This window comes from Chondrus crispus, genomic scaffold, assembly GCF_000350225.1.
Source record: "Chondrus crispus Stackhouse genomic scaffold, scaffold_67, whole genome shotgun sequence".
Lineage (NCBI taxonomy): Eukaryota > Rhodophyta > Florideophyceae > Gigartinales > Gigartinaceae > Chondrus > Chondrus crispus.
This window is the reverse complement of record NW_005178620.1, coordinates 2,283-21,485: the sequence shown is the minus strand read 5'-3', so window position 1 is coordinate 21,485 and position 19,203 is coordinate 2,283. Positions and strand designations below refer to the sequence as shown.

Below are 19,203 nucleotides of genomic sequence, written 5' to 3'. Positions count from 1 at the left end.
TCCACCCAACCCTCACCCTCCTCCGCGCCGCCTTCCCTCTCCTCCCCGCCCCGTCCCCCGGTCTCTCCAACCGCCGCACCAAGTCCCGCCCGCGCCCCGCCAAGCGCGCCCAGATCGACGCCCTCTCCGCCCACATCGCCGCCCTCCTCCCTCTCCCCACCCCGAACCCCACCCGCATCGTCGACATCGGCGCGGGCCACGCCCACCTCGCCGCCTCCCTGGCCGCCACGCTCCCGCTCCCCGTCCTCGCCGTCGACCGCGACCGCACCCTCCTCCGCACGGCCTCCGTCCTGCACGGCCCGCACCTCGCCGCGCACCGCCTCTCGCTCTCGCACCACGCCCTGTCCGCGTCCTCCCCGTTCTCCCTCTCGCCCTCGGACCTCGCCCTCGGCCTGCACGCCTGCGGCGCGCTCGGCGACGCCCTTGTGCAGGCCGCCGTCCGCGACCGCGCGGCCGCCGTCGCCCTCGTCTCCTGCTGCCTCCAGAAGCTGGCCCCCGCTGCCCCATTCCGCGCCCCGCTGTCCCGCGTCGCCCGCCGCACCCCCGCGCTCGCCGCCCTTCTCTCCGTCCCGCGCCCAGTCCTCGGCGCCACCAACCGCACGCGCGGCTACCCCTCCCCGCGCCACGTCGACGCACGCGCCACGCGCTACGCGCTCCGCGTCCTGCTCTCCGACTGCGGCTGCCCGGTAGAACGCGCCGGCGACGAGGTCGACGGCGTGTCGAGGCACGCCCTGCGCGGCGGACTGGGCGCTGTTGCTGAGGACGTGCTTGCCAGACGCGGCATCTCCGGACGCCTTTCGAAGGAAGAGGTGGAGGAAAGGATGGATAACGCGAGGAGCGATTATGAGAAGATGAGGAGGCTAAGTGTGCCAAGGAATTTGGCGGGCGAGGTGCTCGAGATGCTAATCGTGTTGGATCGCGCAGCGTTACTGGAGGAGGCTTTTGGGGAGGTGAGGACGTGTCGCGTCTGGGGCGATGACGTCAGTGTTAGGAACTTGGCTTGTTTTGCTTGGAGATGAACATGCAGGTTGCTTGTTGATATCTATAAGACCGTCAAAGGAGGCGCCAAGTTCTGCGGCTTGGTAGAAGAAATACCCTTTCGCATTGTTGGGGGTGCGAATACTGCCGGTGCCTGAGGATGAGACGTTTGTCGATTTGCTCTCAGAGTTGTACTGTGCTTGTTCTGACCATATTGTAAGCGTGCGTGTGTTGTGGGGCTTTCACAAACAACAGGACGAATCTGGGGGCAGCCGAGTGATTTAAGCCATTCTTTTCCTTCGGCTAGAACGTGGGGAGGGGAATCTTGTAGCTCAACAGAAGTGTGAGACTTCCGTACACTTGAGAAAAGAATTTCGTGCACACTTCGTTTCAGCTCGCTCGTTAGTGGTGTGTAGCAAGCCATCCACCCGCTGGACGTTCGGGCGACTCCTTCCATTTGCTCCCGGTTGGCCCGTTGACCCAACCTTCCAACAATTCTTTCAGGATGGATTTTCTTCGCCCCTTGACTGTTTAAGCGCGCCAGATGAAAGAGAGCAAAAATCTGGGCCTTCCTGGCACGTCGAACTCAGTATTGTTCTAGCGCAGTGATAAACGAATTGTACAAGTACCCCTCCCGTAGGCCTTCGTTGTGCCTCAGGAAAGCAGATCACGCCCCAAAGAGCTTTCCTTACCAAACTCGAGCGGCGAGGGGCTAGACATTGCCAAAGCTAGGGCAACTCTAGAAGACAGGTTATCTTTGCTGGCATCATCGCTCAATTACACTAGTTGATCTAGTCACGCGCCCGACGAATCACGTAGATGAACATATCACGTCGAAACGCGAAGTACTGTACTGTACTATTAATCTACCGTGGACTTTCGCCATCGGGATATTGAAGACTCTGTATTTCAGAGTTGATACTCTTGCGCAGAGTCAGTCCTAGTATCTCCGAATCCTACATACAATATCTCTCGTCGAAGATGTAACTTGGACTGTTCAGTTGTCGTTGAACAACTGATTCCTACATGACGACAGAACTCTTGAAAACGAAGCTCACAAAACAGAAAAGCCAATTCGTGGATCAGAGAGCTACAATCCGCCACGCAACAATATGTATTCTTCTTTCGGACTTTTACTTTCCGATGTGCTGGGTCCTGAATACTCTGCATATTCTTTGTATGATTCAATGCGGATTGAAGTTCAGAGGTGACACAAACACTGAGAAAGCTGATGCTCACTCAAACATGTCGTGACTCCGTCGTTTGTCAAGGATTGCAAAGCTTCACTCGGAAAGTACGTTCTCCTGACCAGCAGTTACATTGTTCTGACAAACAATGAAACTGCTGGTCAGGACAGGGAGAACTTGATTAGGAACGTATTGCGAATTCACGAGAGCCAACTCATCTTCGGAACTCCTTCTGGAAAAGGACGCTCATCAAATTCTTCCCGTGAAGATGTTCTCTGTTTCTCAGGTGCAGCACTGGTGCACAGTAAGCCCCACTTCACCAGTCACCTTGAATGACTTCTTGAATCCGGCTTGATTGGCTGACGTCCTTGGAAGTCCACTGGTATGACTCCAGTATTCGGTCATTTCATTATTAAGCAGATCCCGTAGCGTTTCTCTACCTGCGTTTGACGTTTTATACTATCACCACCTTCAAACAAACCAAGACCCTTTGGCATCTGTGTCACTTTTCTCCTACCAAGCAACCAACTGAGATGGCTTCTGTCGCAAACGATTATTGCCAGATGCACATCGAGGTCGAGTCTTGCACACCGACAGCCGCTGCCCGGAATGGGAGAAGCAACGCTTTACAAAAGATCAGCAGTTTGACTCATCCCATTGACTTTACCATTGAAAAGTTGGCTCGTGGACGCGAAGCGGCAGGAACTGCCACGACGTCCTCCCCGAGAACGCCGAACAGCAACAGTTCCAAGATGGCATCCCGAACTCTTCAGAAGATTTCGTCTCGATTTCGTGTAGATGTCTGCAAAGGTAGTTCACAGGCCCGTGAAAGCGGTTCACAAACCGAGAACGAAAGCATGAATGTCGAGTTGCAACTATCTGAACCACTCTCTTCCGGCAATCTAAAAAAATCGCCGAAGAGCATCAAGGGCTCGCCGAGGAACCGCACGCATTCGCCAAGGAACCCCGACGATTCGCCGAAGCGGAAAGGGTCGGTTGGATTCTTGAGAATCAAGCAACTCTTTGCATCTCCGGGTAAAAAAGAAGCCTCTCCTTCCAGCAGCCGAAGCGAGAAAGGCAACAACAGCTCGTCTCCAGCACGTAATTGATGAGGTGACACGCCCGGTTAGACCCTTCCAAATGCCTCGCGCATGCCTGCTCCACGTGGCTGTCTACCTCTTATCAAGGTGGGCGAATGTGGGTCATAGCCCTTGAATCGAGGACTCTTACGCAAAGCCTCTTGTGTCTGCTACGGCCTGTGTGAGGAGTCGAACCAAAGACCATGGAATAGAGTTTCGATGAAGAAGCAAAACTAGTGCACTCTGAGAATTTCTGTTGCGACTTCTGAAAGGTCGGTATTCAGGACTTGCCTGGAGGGTTTTGATCCGCAAATCAGCCTACGTAGCCTGCACAACAAAATACACTGATATTCTTGCTAAACTGATCAACTACATGGAGAGAGGGTTACTAGCTTTAATACTAGCTTTAATACATTACAACAACGGACCCCGAAAGGTCGATCGTCTATCGACAATCGTAGAGTATCACATGGAAGAGTATGGAGACCACTAGACCTTCACGAAAATGGACGGTTTATACTTTCGAGTTAACTAGTTATTTCATCTCTGGAGTCTCAATCGTTCCTTGCATAATTCTTGAGCTCGTCGACGTAAACCCAAGTACGAGACTTGGATCTACTTTTGCGGTGCGATGCCTGCGACCCTTCTTCCTGTTACCGGCGCCTCCACTACCAGCATCCGCGACTACGCTACTCCGCTCGAACTCGAGACGGCGAATAAACTCGTCTGCGAAGGATCGGGTTTTGTCGTTCGCACCGAGGTTTTGCAAAATCGTGTCCCTGACCTCGGATGGAGACTTAATAGCAACTAAATAGTCGAACATGACTGTATCTTGTATCTTGTTGCCAGTCAGTTGCTTTAGAGACTCACTGCACCACTTTGCAAATTCGTTGCTCACACGGCGTCCAATGACGGTATTCTCCCTGGCTGGTGAGGTGTCTCTTTCTTCGATCTTGCTTGCTTTTGCATGGGTCGCAATTTTTCTCGTCCCTGATGGTGGTGCAACTGGGGCCTTCGCTGCGGAAGGGCGAGAGGGCGCAGTTGCATGTGTGGATTGAGAGACTCGGTCGGCAAAACTCTGTTTCCCAGAACGGCCGGAATTCGGCACTGCCGAATTAGACGGCGCACCGACTGTCTCCCAGAAAGGCGCGTCGTCCTCAGAACGCTTATGGACGACTGGAGCAACAGGTTTCCTGACTGGTGGCGGAGGTCTGCTATTCTTTGCCACGAGGCTGGCCCATCCAGTTTTTGTGGTTAAGGGGCGACTACCTCCCACCGGTGCTTGAGTTTGAACCGGAAGCCCTGTATTGCGGGTAAGCCCTGCAGCTTTCTTCTTTTGCTCTTCTTCCAGCCTCATCTTTTCTTTAAAGCTCAGGGATTGCTGTTTTGAGGGGTCACGGGCACCCCCCCATGGCTGTCCACTCACATTCCAGCGAGCAGCGACTGCCTTCGCAGTTTCATCGCGCTCGTGCTGAGCTACAGCTGTTTTCTCGTCGGCCTTTCTCCGTAGTTCCTCCTGTCTCTGGATCTCTCGAAGGCTGAGTCCGTTTCCAGAGCCCTGCTCGGCGTTTGTTTTACTCCATGGTGCAATTGTTGGAGTTGTGTCAATGACACTCTTCGCTGGTTTCCCTGCATCACTGAGAACATCATGTGACTCATCCTCAGTTGCTTCCAAAGATCTCCGCTCCGCCTCTGGCTGGAAAGCTAGGTTTCCGGTCTGAGCCCCTTCCGTGACCCTGCGTGCGTTGACCTCTAGACCGTCCTTCACCTGCTGAGTATCAGCTTCGTTCGTTCGCAGAGACTCTGTGATGGCAGTATCTGTCTGGTTTTCCTGCATTTCCCCAGCTGGCCCTTGGGCCTTTCTTGTCACGGTTTCCCATCCCCCTTGCTCATCCATATCCAGAGTCTCATATGTGGCGCTCAGGTCTCTCCGAGTGTCCAGGGGACTCCCGGGCTTGTCCGGTACAGAGTTTCCATAAGTCTTGCGATCTGCAGGTGCAGATAGTGGGATCTCAGGCGTGTGAACAGGAGAAGGGGAACTGGCCGGTGGGATGGAGCTTTCAAAAGTCTGTTTCGGCGAGTGTGCCTCGACCTGAGTGAGACTGTGAGGAGACACGTTTCCTGTCGCAGTCGGAGATGGAATTGAACCTTGCCCCTGTCCTTGATGTTGTTGCCCCTGTACAGCTGCCACTGAATGCTGCAGGAGAAGATGGGTAGACTCAGCCGCACTCTTGATACGAGCCAGCTGCAGCGCCTGTTCCTTCAGCACTGTAGATAATCTGGCATGAATAGCCCTCGCATTCTGATTGTCAGGCGTGCCTGGTAGTGATGACGAAACTGCAGCTTGCGCGGCCTGCATAGATCTGGTGGTTTCAAGATGAGCTCGATAAGTTCCGTCGTACGTTGCCTGCAGCTGCGTCAATCGGTGCCTCAATATCCACTGTTGCTCTTGGGGGTTTACTCTGGCTTGCGCCTGTGCAAGGGCAGACGCCTGTTGTGCGGCTCGTGCTTGCGCTTGTTGGTGTGCCTGAGCTTGTTGGTGTGCCTGAAGTTGTCTCGCGTGTAGCTGAGCCTGGCGGAGTAGCTCGGCGTGGGCCCGCGCCTCTGCTTGAGCTCTAGCCTGAGCTTGGGCTTGAACTTGGGCTTGCATTTGAGCTTGTTCATGGGCGGTGAAATGAGTACTTGGGGGAACATGCAGGCTTTGCTGGACCGGCAATGTCGTAGAGTCCTGAAGGGCATCATGCACTTGCTTCTCCTTGCCAGTGTCTAGTCCACTGCTCAAGTGTAGCCACGGTGGAAGTTCGTTCGCACTCACCCGAGGCGATGGAGGGGATGGAGTCTTAATCGAAGATTGAGAAAATGATGCATGAGCAATGGCTGGGTCAATGGCCATAAGATCTTGCTCAGACGCATTAGCAGGTTTGGTTGGTTGCGCAGGCATCACCTCATGAGGCTGCTGCTGCTGCTGTAGGCCCACGATCATCGATGTCCAGGCCGTAGCCACTCGAGGATCTGGAGAAGGTGGGTCCACCGTGCGAGCGGTTCCTGCAGCACTTTCGCCTAGCCCCAACCTATTACTATCCTTGGCAGGCTGCTCGTCTGCTGGATAATGGCCCTGTCGCTGAGATGTAGATGTCACTTGCTGGTTGCCCAAATCACTTCGAGAAACTTCTTGAGACTTGTCCTCCCGTGAGTCATTTCCCTGCCCCATGAAAGATGCGAATCGACTCTGTGAAATCGGAGGGTCGGAGTCATGCGCTTCTTTCGAGGAGAGTGCTCCGACCGCAGGTGCCACAGCAACTTCACCCTTGTTAGTAATAGGGGCTTCTTTCACTTCATCCGCTTTATTCACGTCTGCCACTCTGCCCCCCGACGCCTCCTGAGCTACTGAGTGGCCGTTGGCCTGATTAGCTGTCCCATCATGAGAGTCGAAGAAGGAGCTTTCTTTTCCAGCGGAACCCTTTACAGTTTCTGCGTTCCCGGCATCTACCAGTCGCTTATTGCGAGCTTGTAAACGCATCATCTCAACTTCTTGAGCCATTTCCTCGACAGTTCGTGTGCCGCGCCTATTTTGCTCCTCTCGAGATGGACGCATAGACATCGGAGACGAAGATCTCGGCCCATCGTTCTTCGGAGCCGCAGAGCTGTTTACGAAACCAGGGGGCGGAGAGGCGGCCTGCACTTCCTCCTTTCGCATTCCGAAGGCGATTGCAAGCGGCTTAAAACCATGCTCACGTGATTTGCTTACAGGAAGCTCTGCATCGTAATAGCCGTCTTTCTCCCACTGAATGAGCTGGGATGAGCTGAACGGCCCTTGGATATTACCCTGTGGATCGCGATAAAACCATGACTTCTCTTCGTCGGCCAACATCTCTGCATGCGTCTTCGCCTGCTGGCTGCCAGTTCCGTGATGACGAGCTTCACGCATATCGCGATCGTGATGCTGCAAATTCGGGGCAGCTGCGGGGTCTCTGCTCGAACCCTTCGCAAGAGCGCTTAGGTCGCGAGTATTCGTAGGCTTCAAAGCATCTTTGTTGTTCCGGCTGAACAATCCACCCTCTCGCGCATGGGCGGAACGGCCCGCCCCTGCGATGGCACCGTGAGAAGGATGCTGAGAAGACGGAGCCAGGTCGCCAGCAGCCTTCCTCGGGTTCTGTGACTGTGACCCAGGGCCACGGTCGGCCGGTGATACATCATCCGCTGAGGCACCGGGATACTTGACGCCTCCAGAAGCGACGGAGGGATTGGCAGTTGCACCACCGCGCCAATTCGACTTGAAGTCCGCACCGGCACGTGAGTTGCTGCGACTCCAGTAAGGCTGCGCCGGTTTCTCGTTTGCATGTCCGTTCGGAGACGAGGCACGATCAACAGCCACCGAGCGAGGCTTTAGGGGCAAGGGGCGACGCTCGGAGGAAGTTGCAGTGGCGTTTGGACGCTCTGCGGCAGCGAGAACTGCTGACCCAGACCAGAAATCGCGGCCAGCTTGCGTGACGTGAGCTGTCTTCTTGGATGGAGTGCCGGCTGATGTCGGTGTCTCCGCCGGGGGGTTGGCAGCCAGACCATGGGAGGCATGGGGATTGTCACGACGCAAGATGGCTTCGACACCCGGACGTGGAGTGGCCGACTGGAAGCGAGCACGACCGGCGTTAGGGCTCTCCGCAGGTTCAGCAGGCACTGACGGAGAAGGAGAGTGATCGTCGGGCGCAATGTTGACAGGGACCAAGGGCTCAGATGAGGTGAGACCATGGTACTTGGACATTGTGGCAGGAATAGTCGTGGTGCTCGCCAGCTCATAGAGGTCGAGCAGCTCCGATTTGGAATACGTGATTCTTGGGGCCGTGGAGGACGGGGTTACGGTGGGCGGAGCGGGAGGGTCAGAAGATGGGGAGGGCAGATTTTGCTGGGGTGCATTCTTGGATAGGGTCGTCCATCCGGGCCCCAGTTTGAGTTCCTGAGAATCAGTTGGTTTGGCCGACATCGTGTGTGCAGCACAGGCGGGTTCGGGGGAGAGTGTGGAGAGGGATGGGGGGGTGGGACGCGGTAGGTGCGAGGAGGAGCGCGGAGGGGTCGTGGAGCGGATCTGAAAGGAAAAAAAAACGAACGTTGAACACGCTTGCTGTGGGTGGAACGAGGAGGGGATGGTACGGGGGGAGAGACGGGGTTGACGGGAACTGGAGAAAGACTTCGGCGGCAGTCGGTGTCGCACGAAACAAAAGAGCGACAGCGTTGGTTGGGTAGCCGTTCGCGCGGAATGGGATCACCGGACACCTGTCCTAATTTCGGCGGCGACGTTTTTTATTGGACAGTTTTCGCTTGTTATATTTTATAGCCATTCATATCGATCCACTTGTCTTCAACAGACTTGCCCTAAACCAGTACTGTAAGAAGAATTTTGCATTCTGAGTCACGATGGCGGCGCGGCGCTGCGGATTCTCGTTAAGGGCTGCTGTGTTCCGTGCCGGGCCGCACCGCCGGCATGCGCCCAAAACTAGCGAGCCTAAGAACTCACATCTTGACAGTGTAAGGAATGGGAGAGCACTGTACCAACTTCACTCAGAAAGATTAACCTTATCCCGCTCAGGGCCTCCTTTAAGACAGCATGGACAGCCATGTTTGGATGTATATGTTTGCGATTTTCAAAATATTACATGTCCAATAATTTAATGTATTGTGTCAGCGCGCCGTGATCCGTAAATTGGCTCAAGGGGTGCATCATACCGGGCTATCGATAGGGAAGCGAACGGTCTTTCTGAGCAGTGATGCAAGGAAGTGGCTGCAAAAAAGCCGCAAATCTCATTATCTTATAGTGCCTGGTTCGATATAGTGCCGTTTTCGGCCCACTGACAGAGGGAGGCACTATATCGCGATCCCCGTGTACTGGCATTCAGGGACGTCAATAAAATGATTAAATTGAATTTTAATGTATGCTAAATTGGATCAAGATTGAATTTAATCGCACTTATGCGGCAGGCGACAGCCAATGGTGTGCTCTCGTATGGCACGTTGGTAGCGACAGATTCCATTATATTAACTTTGTGTGCGCCATCATACTGTTAAGAAAAGTATTAAATGGACCAATCAGGTGCACGCTGACGTCCATACATGTCCAAACATGCCCGTCCATGCTGTCTTAAAGGAGGCCCTCAAGCGGATATTCTTGAGTCTGCCTTTCCTCCAGATATGCGCGTAGAGTTTTCAGCAGCACTCGTATCCCTTTTCCATCGTGTGTTCTGCGGTCAGGTGGTCACCGGTCTGAAAATCCTGCTTGGGGCGGTTCTGTTGTCCATATCGAAATTGGGTTTTGAAGCTGAAGAAAAAATTAGTCTATGGTTGGTGAGTGGCGGGCCGCGACGACCTCACTTCTTCCTGGGCTCGAAATTCATTAGTCTATGCGCGTATGTGGGTTGAGAGGTTATGGCGAAGTGCGCAACATCTTCTGGAGCTATGAACGCCACATAAACTTCAGGGATCCGCCTGTGTAAGAGACTTGACTATCAACCCAGGCTGGCAATACCGAATACAGCATTTATTCGTTTTCTCGCTGATGATTGACGAAATCGGAGCACGACAGAATTTCTGTTAGACTCCAATAGAAAAATGGTAGCCTTGCAGTGACGGAGCAGTTTCGTCCAAGCTTTTACGTCGCTGCAAATGGGGGGGTCTGCACTTGGACTCAATATCAGTGGTAAACTCTATCATCGCAACGTCTACGCGTAGCAACCCATTACACTCTGCCTGTGAAAAGAGAAACACGATGGTTTTACTGCATCATTGCCGTGACCATTGACTGATATGCAAAACCGAGCAGCAACGGCACAGGACTGTGGAACACAATATTGTTTCGGAGCAGATGCAGCAGAGGTACAGTCGTGCAGTTTTACGCCTCCTCCGCGGTCGAATAGGGAAACAAAATTTTCATCTTATTGGGTTCCGCTAATACCGGGTTCCATAGTTTCATCGCCCGTGGTCTGGGGCTTCGTCCCTCTTGGCTTTCTTGCTCGCAACGCCATTGTTATTTATCTCCCATTTCAAACTATGTGCAATGAGTTCGTAGACTTCCCTCGGTATTGGCTCAAAGAGAAACATAGTCTAGCGCTTGTCTCTTTCTTGTATGGTTTAGCCCAGCCCCATTGCTCAGAAAGAATTTTTCATGAACCTCGAGCAACTAAGACTCGGTGAGACGGTAAGACTACCCAGTTTTCCCGGTACCTATAAAAACGTGTCCTAACAAATTAATGCTCTCATTTGCCTGTCGCCCTCTTGAGAAGTCTGAGTCGCTCCTGCAATACATTCGTCTCGTCAGATGGAGATGTTTATTTGGCCTGAGCTCATGCTCGTAATGCATATTTATGAAATGTGGGCACCTGTGAGTCAGAGGGTGTACATTGGGTTTGGGCCGCAATACGAAGGATGTAGTGGGGAGAATGGAGAAACAACTTTCTTCGTGGGTGAGCGCAATAGGAAGGAGGGCCCTCTACTTACACGTGAACGTGTTATTCAGGTGCTTCTGCAGCCTGGTTGAGTTGCTAAACTCTGCCCGCAGCAGGCTGTGAGGAGACTTGGCGCTGTATCGAGGCTCACCAAAATGAATGCAGATATCGATGGCCGATAGCCGGTTGTCACAGCGTCCTCGAATACATTACTACTGTACCGGAACGAGTCGTTGGTCCCGAAGCATCCCAGGAAGCCGGCCGGAGGTTCAAGCATCTTTACAGACGTCCAAAACATTACCGCAGGATTCACTGCGTACTGATGGTACGGTAGGTGGGTACACAGTGCTACGCCGTATGCCACAGAAAATCGTCATGCAAAATTTTGCTCGAGAGCTCCGCACCATTGAAAGTCACCAGCAAACAGCTTTACCCGGCATATCTAAATTATTTCCATAATTCAATAATTCCTTACCCTGAAGTCCAGCACTCATATCTGCTCCTCTACAACATCCCCTCGCCCCACCAACAACTATCCGTCCCAACAGGAGGACTCTAGGGGCAACTTCCGCCAAGGGCCATGCGTCGCCATCCAACTCCAGCACCCTCCGCTCCGGAATCTTCCTTCCATCCGGGCACATAGACAAATCCCGGCACCACGCATGCTTTAGGCCTCGGCAGAACTTGTCAACATTTTAACCGCTAACGGTTGCACCCGGCCCACCTGCCACGATGCGCTTCTCCGAAACCTTGCGTTTCAACGCAAACCCAGACTGGTGGGTCTATTATGTTCCTTATGATGAACTCAAGGTTCGCGTCGAGAAGCTCCGTCTGCTCCATCAAGCCGTCATCTCTTCCGCCTCGCAGCACACTGCCCGCTCCCACAGCACTCATCACGACCACACCGAGTCCACGGATGAGGAGGGCGACCTCGAACCCCAGCGAAAGCCGCGCAGAACAATGCGTCGATCAGCCAGTCGACGTGTGCTTGCTGACATGCGCGCTTACGATCGTGCCGCGGGCTATTCCGCCGTCCTTGGCGGGTTTCCTCAGGTTCCACCCCCAGAGGATGCAGCACAACCCTTAGTTCGAGATGGGGAAGACCCACTTGATAGGTTTGAGCAGCAGGATGCTGAATTCTTTGATATGCTGGATAGACATGCCAAGACAGCGGACGAGCTTTTTCAAAGGCTTTCAGAAGAGCTTAAAAAGATGACGTTAGAGTTGGCCGCCGAAGGCGAGGCGCTCATCGAAATAGAGGAACGCATGAACGCTGCTCCTGGGGATATCGAGGCGATACCGTTGCTGCAAGCGCCGCCCGGTTCACCGACTAACATTCGGAGCCGTGCAGCTCTCCAGGAGGAGTTGCAACACTTTCGCCACAAAGTTGTTGAGCATTACAGAGAGCTTGGGGAAACTGTGAACTTTTCAACCTTGAATCGGTCGGGAATTGATAAGATTCTGAAAAAGCACGACAAGAACACCGACAGGAACAGAAGAACATCATACATGGCGCTTTTATATAGCGAATCACAGTTTACAGATACGTCCGAGCTTGAACTAATGCAAAAGCAAACGGAACGAGTATATGCAGATGTATTTAAGAAGGGTGATGTGCGCACAGGGAAAGAAGAATTGCGAGACGGTTTGCGCGACCTTATCATCTGGGGCAGGAACACAATATGGAGGGATGTTCTTCGGACTGAAAGAAAAGTGTCCGCCATCCACACCGTTCGCGGTGGCAGAAATATCGACTTCAATAAGGCAAGTGATCTTATTTCCTTTCGACCAAGGTCTATACCGGTTTTGGGAGCTCTTTTGGCATTCTTTCTCGTCCTTTGTTTTCCGGGTCTTGTCACCGATCTTCCAGTGGATGGTGGCGTCGAGTACTCGGAAGAAACCCTTGCAGCTGCTCACCGATGCTTAGCGCTGGTGGCTTTCGTTGTGATTTTGTGGGCGTTTGAGGGCGTACCTCTTTACGTCACTTCCTTTATGGTGCTTCCAGGAGTTATTCTTTTGCGAGTGTTCTTGGACGAGGATGGAGTTCCGTTGAGTCCCCAAAAAGCATCAGAAACTGTTTTCATGCGAATGAGCTCACCAACATTGCTGCTCATTATCTGCGTCTATGCGATGGGTGCGGCGCTCTCCAAGTTCGAGATTGACAAGCTTATAGCAAATCGCATCCTTGTGAGGATCCGGAAGCCGCATGTCCTCCTCGCTGCCGTGATGTTTTTGGCGGTTTTCACATCTGTTTTTGTGAGTAATGTCGCGGCCCCTGTCCTCCTGAATTCCGTGATGATGCCGACAATTGACGCCATGAGACAGTCGCGGAGCAATCGAAAATATGTTCGATGCTTGCTGTTGGGGATCATGATTGCCAGTAATATTGGAGGGTTCGCGAGTCCGATCTCGTCACCACAAAGCGCTGTCGCATTGGGATTATTGGTCGGTGATTATAAGATCTCGTTCGTCAAGTGGCTAGTCGCTGCGATCCCCCAAGCGACTGCGATGGTGATAGTCTGCTTTTTGGTATTGTGCTTGATGTACAAACCTCAGAATTACGAGTTGCCACAGCTTCCAAGTTTTTCTGAGAAGCTACGGTGGCCGCATTGGGTGACAATAACGTCGATAGTGGGAACTGTTTTTATATGGTCGGATCATGGATTGCAAGACTTTTTCGGGTCAGCTGGTGTGGTTGCCCTTTCCAGCACACGATATACTTTGGGACAGGAATCCTCACGAAAGAGGATTTCAACAACCTCCCCTGGGACGTGGTATACCTGGTGGCTGGTGGCATTGTTTTGGGTGCAGCTGTCGAGTCTTGCAAGTTGCTCGATGTGGTGGCGGAACGACTCACCAATGCAATAGGAACCTCAAACTTATTTCTGACGTACTTAATTTTCTGCGTCTTTATGGCGGCAGTGGCCAACGCTGTTTCCCATACGGTCTCTGCCATAATCGTTTTGCCACTCATTTACAAGATTGGAGAGAGCCTTGGTCACCCGCAAATTCTTGTTCTCGCCGGAACTATTGCTGCTTCCAGTGCTATGGCTCTCCCCGTTAGCTCATTTCCGAACATCTCAGCAACACAGGTTTCGGACGAGCAAGGAGACCCTTACCTATCTGCAAGTGAAGTACTGAAAGTAGGCTCAGTGATGACTGTTCTATGCACTATCGTGTTGGTGACGTTTGGATACGCGCTAATGGTACAACTGCATATGTAGAGGACCTTTGCTTTTAGAATTGTGCAAATACCCATATGCTGTACATGTGTACTGTACCTTTGTGTTTGAACATGACCTCGTGTGACGTTTTACTTTTTTATGATGCACCATAGCACACAAGGTGACAACAAACTAGATACAGGGGGGGGGGGGGGGGGGGACGCGCAATAGTGCCGCTTTCATTATTGCCACCCTCGAATTAGTGCCGCCAAAACCGGCAGACACAGGTTCTGCCATGTGTCATGCACGACGTCGTCATCGGCCACTCCTCATGCGCCTCAGCTCACTTGGTGACGTGATGGCACCTCACTCAAAGACCCTAACATGAATCCTGAAAAGATCGCCAAAGCGAAGCGTACGCGCCTTACGATTGCACAGAAAATCGAGGTTGGGCATCTGCTGCAGGTCGGAAAGTTGGTCGAAATGAAACAGAAATTGATAAATCTATAGTGGATGGTATTGTAGGGTTTCTCTCCCGACTGAGCCTGGTGCCAGAAGACGGCCTTGCAGAATTCTGCAGGAAAGATGTGGAGGAATGGATTGAGATCGAGACTAATGAGCTTGTGGCAGAAGCTTGTATTAGTGATGCTTGCGATTCAATACATTATGGTGGAGAGCTACAGAATCAGTCTGCCAGTGATCCTATGATGGATGATTGTGTGGCAGAAGACGAGTGTGAAATCACGGAGAGGCGGGCCGTACCGAGTGCTGTAGCCGAGTGCTGTAGTGCTAGCAAGGTTGTTTGGGTCTTTGAAGAGTCTGGGTGTGGAGTGCGATGTGAGCAATGCCTTATCGCACTTGAGGTCCGCAAAACGAGCTTTTCTAGTGTCTATTGGACGGACGTTTTTGATCATGAGGATTTTTCCTGTCTGTCAGAGCATTAGAAAGACCCTCCTAAATACCGTGCATTCTAGGTGCCTTCAAGGGACTTGGACATTGTTTTTTACTCTTACTGTTACTGTTTCGCGGTAACTATGGCTTTCAGTTCTCCCTCTTTGCGCCAGAAACGGCGCGGCAAAAAAGCCTCATATGAGGCGAAATCCTCAAATGAGGCGCATTGTCCAATAGACACTAGAAGCTAGGCATGAGAGACAGGGTCAAAGGCAACAACAGCAGGGCAATAACAGAGTTCTGGCCGGGTAGTGATTCTGCTTTCTGATTGTGCCGCTCCGAATTAGTGCCGTATTATTAGTCCTTAGTAAGGACTCCTTACACAGAGCAGCACTAATGCGTAGTGTCGACTGTACATCTACAGTATATGACAAAAATGACATTTGACCACAGGGCAGACATCTTATTGTGTTCAAAAGTCGAGGGGGGAAGAGTGAAACCAGCGAATTACTCTCGCACTTAGAATCGAAGAATAGAGAAACCTTATTCTTCTCCTCTCCCCGAGGGTACCGGACCAGGTCTTCCTTTTTCCTCAAGCGAAGAACAAGGCCCAACTCCGCTCCGATAAGTTGCGCGTAGAAGACTGCCAGCTTTTGCGTGAAACTCCGTTCTCCAGATGCGTTATTCAGGCAGTACTGTACCTGCTCCTCTCGAGGTGCAAAAACTCATCGGCTTTATGTCATTTCAAGTCGTCTAGACTCGAATCCTTGACAGTTCAGTTAGTCATCTATAACTCGTTCTGTACAACACTAACGCAACTACAGTCTGTGTATTCTACAACGAATTCAAAACTACCTCAAGCTAAGAAATGTCTTCATCTACAATATTGATCACCACCTTTCCTCTTGGCCTCTTGTTTTCCCTCAGCATGTGAGCCTTGGCAATGTCCACAAGGGCAAATTCCTTGAAGATGCTCGGCAAGAGGTGCCCATGTTCAACGAATGGGGTAATTGTCTCCAGTGGTACGTCCAATGCGCAGGGCATGACGAGGTCATAGCCCCCCTTGCGGATGCGGGAAATAGCCTTTCGGCCCGCCGCACGTGCAACGCCATCAAGAACGTCAAAATAACCAACACCTGCAGCAAATGCGAGTGTACCCAAGCACTCAGACCCTGACGCCACGACAAACCTTGCTCCTGGAGCGTGTGTCTGTACGGCTGCCCAGTGCTGTGGCGAACCAGCTGTGTCCAGCACGATATCCGGCTGGGCAGCTTTTACGATCTGTTCGGCGGCTATCTCGTGATAGTCATATGTGTTGGAGGCGCCGAGTTTCTTACAGAAGGAAGCGTTCCTGGCTGAACAAGTCGTGCTGACGTTGCTCGCCCCTAGCGCGCGCGCCAGCTGCAAAGCCGCATGCCCAACCCCAGAAGTGCCGCCAAAGACCAACACCCGATCGCCGGCCCTAATCTTCGCGTATGCCATAAGAGCGGCGTGGGCCGCCAGACTGATTGTTGGCAAAGCGGCAGCCTGCGTGAAGGAAAGATTTTCAGGCATCCGAGCGATACGGCGAATAGATACGACCGCCCACTCAGCGTAAGCGCCGAAGCCTGTGCTAAGATCTGCCTGTCCATAAACAGAGTCGCCCATTTTGAGTTCAGAATCCGAGCCAACCTCGTGCTTCACATGGACGATAGTGCCAGCAAAATCAGTGCCAAGGACAGTCGGGAAAGGCATGGGCAGCAACCTTCTGAGCTCTCCTGATCGTAGCTTGCAATCAGCAGAATTGACGCCGGCGGCATGGATACGAACAAGCGCCTGCCCTGGTTCTAAAAGCTTCTTAGTGGGTCTATCAACCCACCCAAGCCTGAAGACGGCCGGGGGCCCATGACTGGGCACGTAGGCAGTGCGCATTTTGCCATCCGTATGGCGATTCGCTGGGGAGTTAGTGGTGCGGCGCGTCCATTCTGTTGACGACGAGGAGCGCATGGAAAGGAGCGATTCGCTCGTAGAGGAAGAAGTAACTAAAGTGCAGTGCGATACCGACGGTGAGAAGACTGTCGTTGCTTTTGACGGTAAGCTGGCTCCCTTTGCCTTTTCGTTGTCAAGCGCATCGAGGGCGGCCTCGAGGGCGGCTTTGCCAGGAGTGGCTGATGGCAAAACGGCGCTCTGCGTGGGGGAGTCGAGAGCGGTATTAGCGGTACAGCGGGGGGTGACGTTGTCGAGAATATCGTCAGAGTTGCTGCGGGAGGACGAGAGGGTGGGGGCATCGACGATGTTCAGTGGGGGGGCGACTTTGCGGCGCGGGCGACCATTCAAGGGGCCTTTGGCAGGGTATCGCGGGGGGACTTGACGGCGAAGATCGTGGAGCGAGCGAGTGTTTTGGAGACTCCGGGTGAACAAATTAGACATTTTTGGCATTAGACAAATGCGGGGATAGTGGGGGGTGTTGGTTGCGGCTGCTAAGCGATTGGATGAAAACCGGAGCCAGAGGGGGGCGGAAGCCGTGCGTGCGTGAGGAGGCGGTGAAGAAGAGGCGGGTGCGGCGGATGGACTGTGACGATGGCAGACTGTGAGAGTGCTTATGTCTTGGTGGAGAAGGTCCACATCGAGATGCCAAAAGTTGTCCGGCGATAAAAGCAGTGCTGTGGTGAGATTTGGGTCGACGATTGGTGAGGGGTGTAGAAAATGTGGCCCAATATGGAAACGTGGCGAGGACGAAAAAGTAGGCAATTGGGACACAACAACCAAGAAACGGCGCAAGAGAGCATGTTTTTATTGCGATGAAGTGTTTTTGCGTAAAGCATGTCTCGTTTGCTTCTGGAAGTGCCGCGCTGTTGCTTGGACCGGATTTGGACGACGGACGAAACTCTGACTTTGGTCCATCACGCTCGGAAGACAGAACGAAGGCGATCGAGACGGTGGCGTTTGTCTGAATCTATTGAAAGACAAGGGGAGACAAGTCGTCTGACATACTTTGCTGCACACTTTTTCGAGAAGAAAGATGCTGCCAGCAGCAGCTAGATCCGTAGACCGTCTACTATATAAAGAATCGACGATATGCAACGAGGCCTTGCTAGCAGGATAGGCTACCCTTGGAAAGGCACTAACCTCGAAAGACACTTGGGTCCCGTATCTCTCGTTCTGACATAAAGCGACGAGAGCATGGCTGGCCCTTACCGCTGGCTTGTACCTTTTGTAGATTGAGATAGCATTGAAAAGGATGTCTTTCTCGACATTTCGCCTACCGAGTTTCAATCTGGGCATGACAACACCTGTTTCACAACAGCAATTTTCTCAGTGAATACCAGCAATTGTGTTCTCGGACAGGACCTCCAGGATGGTACAAACTAGGTCGCGTGCTATTGCTCTTTGCGGGAGCTCAAGAGTACACTATTACCTCTTCAAGCTAGAGATAAAGACGTCCTCTCTGAGGACAGAGTTTTGTGCAGCTGTCTGCACCATCCGCTTTTCCATTTGACACGTAATATAGATAGGGGATGGTGGCGAACGGAGGGGATCATTTTTGCCACGCATGGTTCCTATAACCAGAAAACACTTTTTTTTCGACACGCATGTAAAGGACACGTAGCCTTCGGGCAGATCGACCTCTAAAGAGCCTCAATAATGTTTACAGTTCCCGGTTTACGTCACTGGCCATGCCAGAATGTACGAGTTCTAAGCATGCTTTTTATATGTTTTTCACACCTACTTTTTGCACCACTTCCATGAGAAAGAGGGCTTTATCTGCACTATTTCTTCATTCTGCCTTGATTCCCGCATACAAGGCCATCCCATGATCTTAACTTGTTGAGTCATCAAAGCGTTGTTGTTTCTGCCTGTTTTCATGGCCACAGCAACTTGCTTCAACGCGCAGTTGAGAACGATCCATCCTGTTTGCGAGAGATAGATAATCGCAGTTTTATGTTTCGGCATACATAGGCATGGTTCGATGAGTATAACTAATCGATTTCGAAATTGTAGTGAATATGTTGAGACTGTCTTGCCCCGACGACGAACAATCGCTGGAGCAAATATGTTTTCGCTGAATTGTTGGCTTATGTATCACTATTCCTCGTCTTCTCCCCTCACCTAACACAAATATATCCTAGGACCACAACCCCTTCCATTTCTCCTGCATGAGCCTTAATCTTTTCATGTGAATCGCTGCGGAAGCACATCCTGGTATGCAGAGTTTCTTCGGGCACTTGTTTGTTGCAATAATGTTCAAGTAAAAGAATGTCTTCACAAAAATCCTGCCCCTCGCCCCATAACCTTCCTTCTAAAATGCGACATGACACAGCACGGGCACTACTGATTTTCTAGAGAAACTGTTCAACTTCGAATGTCCCCGAGACGTGTGCCCTCGTTTGCTTCGTTCCGAGATTGAATGTCATGTTCTTTTTCTTCAGGGGGCTCTCTGCGTTTTATCTATCGTATAGACCTGTCTATACCATGATTGCAGCGGTACCCTGTC

At 52.2% G+C, this 19,203-nt stretch overlaps 5 protein-coding genes; 3 read left to right on the top strand and 2 right to left on the bottom strand.

The window, feature by feature from the left end:
• Window positions 1–3,740: 3,740 nt before the first annotated feature.
• On the bottom strand, window positions 3,741–8,003 carry CHC_T00007228001 (hypothetical protein). XM_005710748.1 is given in 2 exon segments: window positions 3,741–3,779; window positions 3,780–8,003. 1 exon segment carries the CDS (start codon window positions 8,001–8,003, stop codon window positions 3,780–3,782), a length of 4,224 nt encoding a protein of 1,407 aa, XP_005710805.1. The 3' UTR covers window positions 3,741–3,779.
• Window positions 8,004–9,266: 1,263 nt separating this feature from the next.
• CHC_T00007227001 (hypothetical protein) lies at window positions 9,267–9,344 on the bottom strand. The gene has a single exon (XM_005710747.1). The coding sequence runs from the start codon at window positions 9,342–9,344 to the stop codon at window positions 9,267–9,269; it is 78 nt and encodes a 25-aa protein (XP_005710804.1).
• Window positions 9,345–9,346: 2 nt separating this feature from the next.
• CHC_T00007226001 (hypothetical protein) lies at window positions 9,347–9,652 on the top strand. The gene has a single exon (XM_005710746.1). It carries the CDS (start codon window positions 9,347–9,349, stop codon window positions 9,650–9,652), a length of 306 nt encoding a protein of 101 aa, XP_005710803.1.
• A 1,754-nt stretch (window positions 9,653–11,406) lies between these two features.
• On the top strand, window positions 11,407–14,724 carry CHC_T00007225001 (hypothetical protein). XM_005710745.1 is given in 2 exon segments: window positions 11,407–13,542; window positions 13,543–14,724. The coding sequence occupies 1 exon segment, from the start codon at window positions 11,407–11,409 to the stop codon at window positions 13,540–13,542; it is 2,136 nt and encodes a 711-aa protein (XP_005710802.1). The 3' UTR covers window positions 13,543–14,724.
• Window positions 14,725–16,713: 1,989 nt separating this feature from the next.
• Window positions 16,714–17,079, top strand: CHC_T00007224001 (hypothetical protein). Its single transcript, XM_005710744.1, has one exon. It carries the CDS (start codon window positions 16,714–16,716, stop codon window positions 17,077–17,079), a length of 366 nt encoding a protein of 121 aa, XP_005710801.1.
• Window positions 17,080–19,203: the final 2,124 nt, after the last annotated feature.

What these genes read in the sequence shown, in the direction of transcription:
- CHC_T00007224001 (XM_005710744.1), top strand. Translation starts at nt 16,714, where the DNA reads ATGGAAAGGAGCGATTCGCTCGTAGAGGAAGAAGTAACTAAAGTGCAG.
- CHC_T00007225001 (XM_005710745.1), top strand. Translation starts at nt 11,407, where the DNA reads ATGCGCTTCTCCGAAACCTTGCGTTTCAACGCAAACCCAGACTGGTGG.
- CHC_T00007227001 (XM_005710747.1), bottom strand. Translation starts at nt 9,344, where the DNA reads ATGGACGTCAGCGTGCACCTGATTGGTCCATTTAATACTTTTCTTAAC.
- CHC_T00007228001 (XM_005710748.1), bottom strand. Translation starts at nt 8,003, where the DNA reads ATGTCCAAGTACCATGGTCTCACCTCATCTGAGCCCTTGGTCCCTGTC.
- CHC_T00007226001 (XM_005710746.1), top strand. Translation starts at nt 9,347, where the DNA reads ATGTCCAAACATGCCCGTCCATGCTGTCTTAAAGGAGGCCCTCAAGCG.